Source organism: Amblyomma maculatum, chromosome 10 (assembly GCF_055883805.1).
Source record: "Amblyomma maculatum isolate TAMU_Amacu chromosome 10, ASM5588380v1, whole genome shotgun sequence".
NCBI lineage: Eukaryota > Metazoa > Arthropoda > Arachnida > Ixodida > Ixodidae > Amblyomma > Amblyomma maculatum.
This window is the reverse complement of record NC_139353.1, coordinates 261610-265031: the sequence shown is the minus strand read 5'-3', so window position 1 is coordinate 265031 and position 3422 is coordinate 261610. Positions and strand designations below refer to the sequence as shown.

General features: G+C 47.3%; 1 protein-coding gene across 1 annotated transcript; it reads left to right on the top strand.

Annotated features, from left to right (window-relative positions):
* Positions 1-790: 790 nt before the first annotated feature.
* LOC146175349 (uncharacterized) lies at positions 791-2308 on the top strand. Its single transcript, XM_084581692.1, has one exon. It carries the CDS (start codon positions 1144-1146, stop codon positions 2104-2106), a length of 963 nt encoding a protein of 320 aa, XP_084437818.1. The 5' UTR covers positions 791-1143; the 3' UTR covers positions 2107-2308.
* Positions 2309-3422: the final 1114 nt, after the last annotated feature.

Below are 3422 nucleotides of genomic sequence, written 5' to 3'. Positions count from 1 at the left end.
CCTTGAAAGGTGTTCCTTTTCATTTCACCTAGAGCTTTTACCAGCTTTGCCACCTTGTCCTTCGTACGGCAAACTGCTCGAGACTTAAGTCTGTTTCTTAATTTTTTTTCTTCTTCTTGACAGGGCGTTCTGAGTTAACTTTCACAAGTATTTGCAGGCTATATGCAAGCTGCATCAAAAATATTGGTACAGTTCGTCGCAAATTAAGTAACGCCCATTGTAGGAGGGAAATGTCCTGGTAATAGGCTTCAATCCGCTGCCAGGACACAAGCTGAGTTTCGCAATGTCCTGCAGAAAATTGATTACCTCTTCTGTCGACTTTACAGCTATCTCCTTGACTTTGTTTCCTCGAATGCACACAGCAGCATTCATGGCAGCTTCACCTGTATCGCTGCGATGGAACAGAACTCGCCGATTTGCGTAGATTGCCTCCGGAGATTCGTCCTCGCTTGAGTGGCACTATGCGAATGTTAATTGCTCAACATCAGAAATATCGACATTTGTCCCCAGTGGCGGTGGCATGCAGCTTTCTGCATTCCTGGGGCAGGCTCGCGTCACACGATCCACCACCGCTGTATTCTTCAACTGGCTCCACTGATGCTTCAGGATCAGTGCGCTTTTTTTCTTTCTCTGCAGGTCTCCCTGCTGACTGTTTTCGCTCGTACAAGTGATCCTTTCTCTTGAGAAGCAGAGGTTTCAACAAGTATTTTGGAGTGTCAGGAAACAGCATTGAGATATGGTATCCTTCGTGAGTTGCGTAACATCCCGGGGAATCTCAATTACCTTTACCTGTCTTAAAACTTCGCTCAATAAAGCAGGGTTTGAGGTGTCGCTCACAAACGTCGACACTATAGCTTCTTCGTGTTACAGTAATGTGAGGGCAACCTCGATCCGGATCCTCCGATATTTATATATACCGATATTTATATCAGCGTCCAGGATTTCCTGTCTGCTCACAAATAATGAGGAAGATATTCACCCCTTGTGGGTTTGCCCGCCACTGAAACCGACAATATCGACAGGGCCTTATCATCGTTCTCTCTTGAACTTATTAGAACACAGCCAACCTATTTTCTTCCATTTATTACGCCTTTTAATTTTCGTTTTACATATTCCTTTATGCCCTAGCTGAGGCAATAAACAATGTTATTGGCTTTGCCGTCGCGCTTGATGTTGCGCTCCCACTCTTGCCTCTTCCCTGCGTCTTTCGGTGTCCTGAAGAGAGAGCATTTCACCTTGCACGAGCGCTACCCGCTCTTGCACCCGGGCAAGAAACACGTGCTATCACGCTTACCCCGTTTTCTGGACGTGACGCGATCACACATCCATAAAAAAGGCACACTTGCACACATGCTAGCTAATTTGCGTGCATTCCGGCTCGCAAGCGAAAAGAAGTGCACGTGGTGCACAAGCCTTGCCACGGCACCAACGGATCAGCGCGGCGCAGACTCGCAGTACGGCACAACCGCCACAGCACCACGTACACAATGCGACCACGCTCCGAATGCGTGCAGCGCCCCCTGCGCTTTCATCCGGGAAGCGGCCAGCCGGTTCCATAGGGAACCCCGCTCGGACGGCAGACTAGCAAATACTTCTAGGGACTATACTATGGCGGCTGACTCTCCATCCAAATGGGCTGCTGAAGTGCGGCTGCGAGTCGGGGAGGCTGATGGTGTCAGGTGGGCCAGGGATATGGAAGCCAAGTCCATGTTGGCGCTGTACCGGGAGCACAAGCAGAGCATCGGCCCGGTGCGATTCTACGACAACAGCATAGGCAGCGGCCTCCTTTTTGAGGCGCGGGCTGGTGCCTTGCGGACTTTGCTCTACCGGCGCCGTTTCGATCCTGCTGTGTCGTGTACTCTATGCAGGGTGTGCGGCACTGAGGACGAATCGGTGGAGCATTTAGCCTTCCGCTGCCCTCGTCTCTCCATGCCGGCCATAGAGGGCGCCACACTCCCACAGGCGCTCGGTTTCCCCTCAACCCCACCCGCAACAGTGGACGGCGCCGCCGGAGACAGCGCGGCCGCTGACAAAGCTTTGCTTAAAGCAACTGCGGCGACGACGAGAAGGCTCGCCGAATGGTGGAGTGCAGTTCGCCAACTGTGATGAAGTTTGGGCCGGGTGTGGGGGTGTGAGTGTGTGGTGAGGGTAGGCGCGGTTGTGGGGTGTGTCCAGGTGAAGTGCTGCGTGTGACCTTCTTATGTTGATGTCTCTTTAGACAATTGTGTGTGTGTGTGGTTTTTTTTATTATTAGCTGGGACACCAATCTGGTGTCCACCCGTTACAAAGGGACTAGCTAACACTATCATCATCATGCTATCGCTCCGCGTTCGCGGCCTCGGCAGCATATATTCTCAATCGCGATCTAACCCGGAACGGATCGACGACGACTGTTATTGTCCGTGTGACACAGGTATCAGAAAATACCCTTAATATTTTACACTGTTCATTAATCCAACTTTGAATTTTATTTACTCTTCGGTCTTTTCTTATGGTCCATGGTATATCGCGATGCCGCAGTCAAGTGCTACGAACGTCAATACGGGCCTCATGCTTTCGGATAGGTTACGTCGACGTTTCTGCAATTCAGTCATGCTTATTGCTAAGGTGATATATATCAGGTTAGTGACGTTTTATAGCGTCACATATATGCTACAGAAAAGAAGGGCGATCTTGCTTTTTCGTAGCATATGCACCGCGCGCATGTTTTCAAAGATCACATGCGACAATAAACACAAGCAGTCTGAATCTGACTTCAGTTTTTGTTCTTACCCTTTATTCATTTGTTTTATTAGGAAGTCACTTAATTGTTGCTTCATACATAAATGATTATTATGCGGTGTGCTTTCTTTTGTAACAGAAGAAAAGGCAAGAAACAAAAGTGGTGATTGTGTCACTGATCCTTTTTTTTTTTTACAAAGTCTACAATATAGTAAAATTTGAGCAAAAAGGCGCAGCAACAATAAACAAGTAAAAATATAGAAATGCACCGCTAAAGGTTTTGGAGAAAGGCCGCACATATGACACCGCAATAATTTTAAAGTAGTCTGATACCAATTTTTGGTGGTATTTTTTTTTTTTCACTTGCTAATGATGCGCTAGATATTCCTGTATAATTCTCCACGTGGTTTCTCGCTTACCACCGCTAAGTAATTTATAATTAATTTTACTTTCTTCACCAGTTTCGGCTTCGCGGTTTCAGCAGCCGAGCGGTTGTTGTACGGTCACAATTGTGTAGGTCCCGCGCGGGATTTAAAAAAAAAAAAAAAAAAAAAAAAAAAAAAAAAAGCTTTAACCACAGACTCACTTATTAGCTCCTCATTTTGCGCTTTCAATAGAGCCACTTGTTCTGCGCTCCATGCCAGTTTTCTCTTAGCTCTTCTCAGAGCGCGAGAAATGTTGCAGCATTTATTTGGCTATAG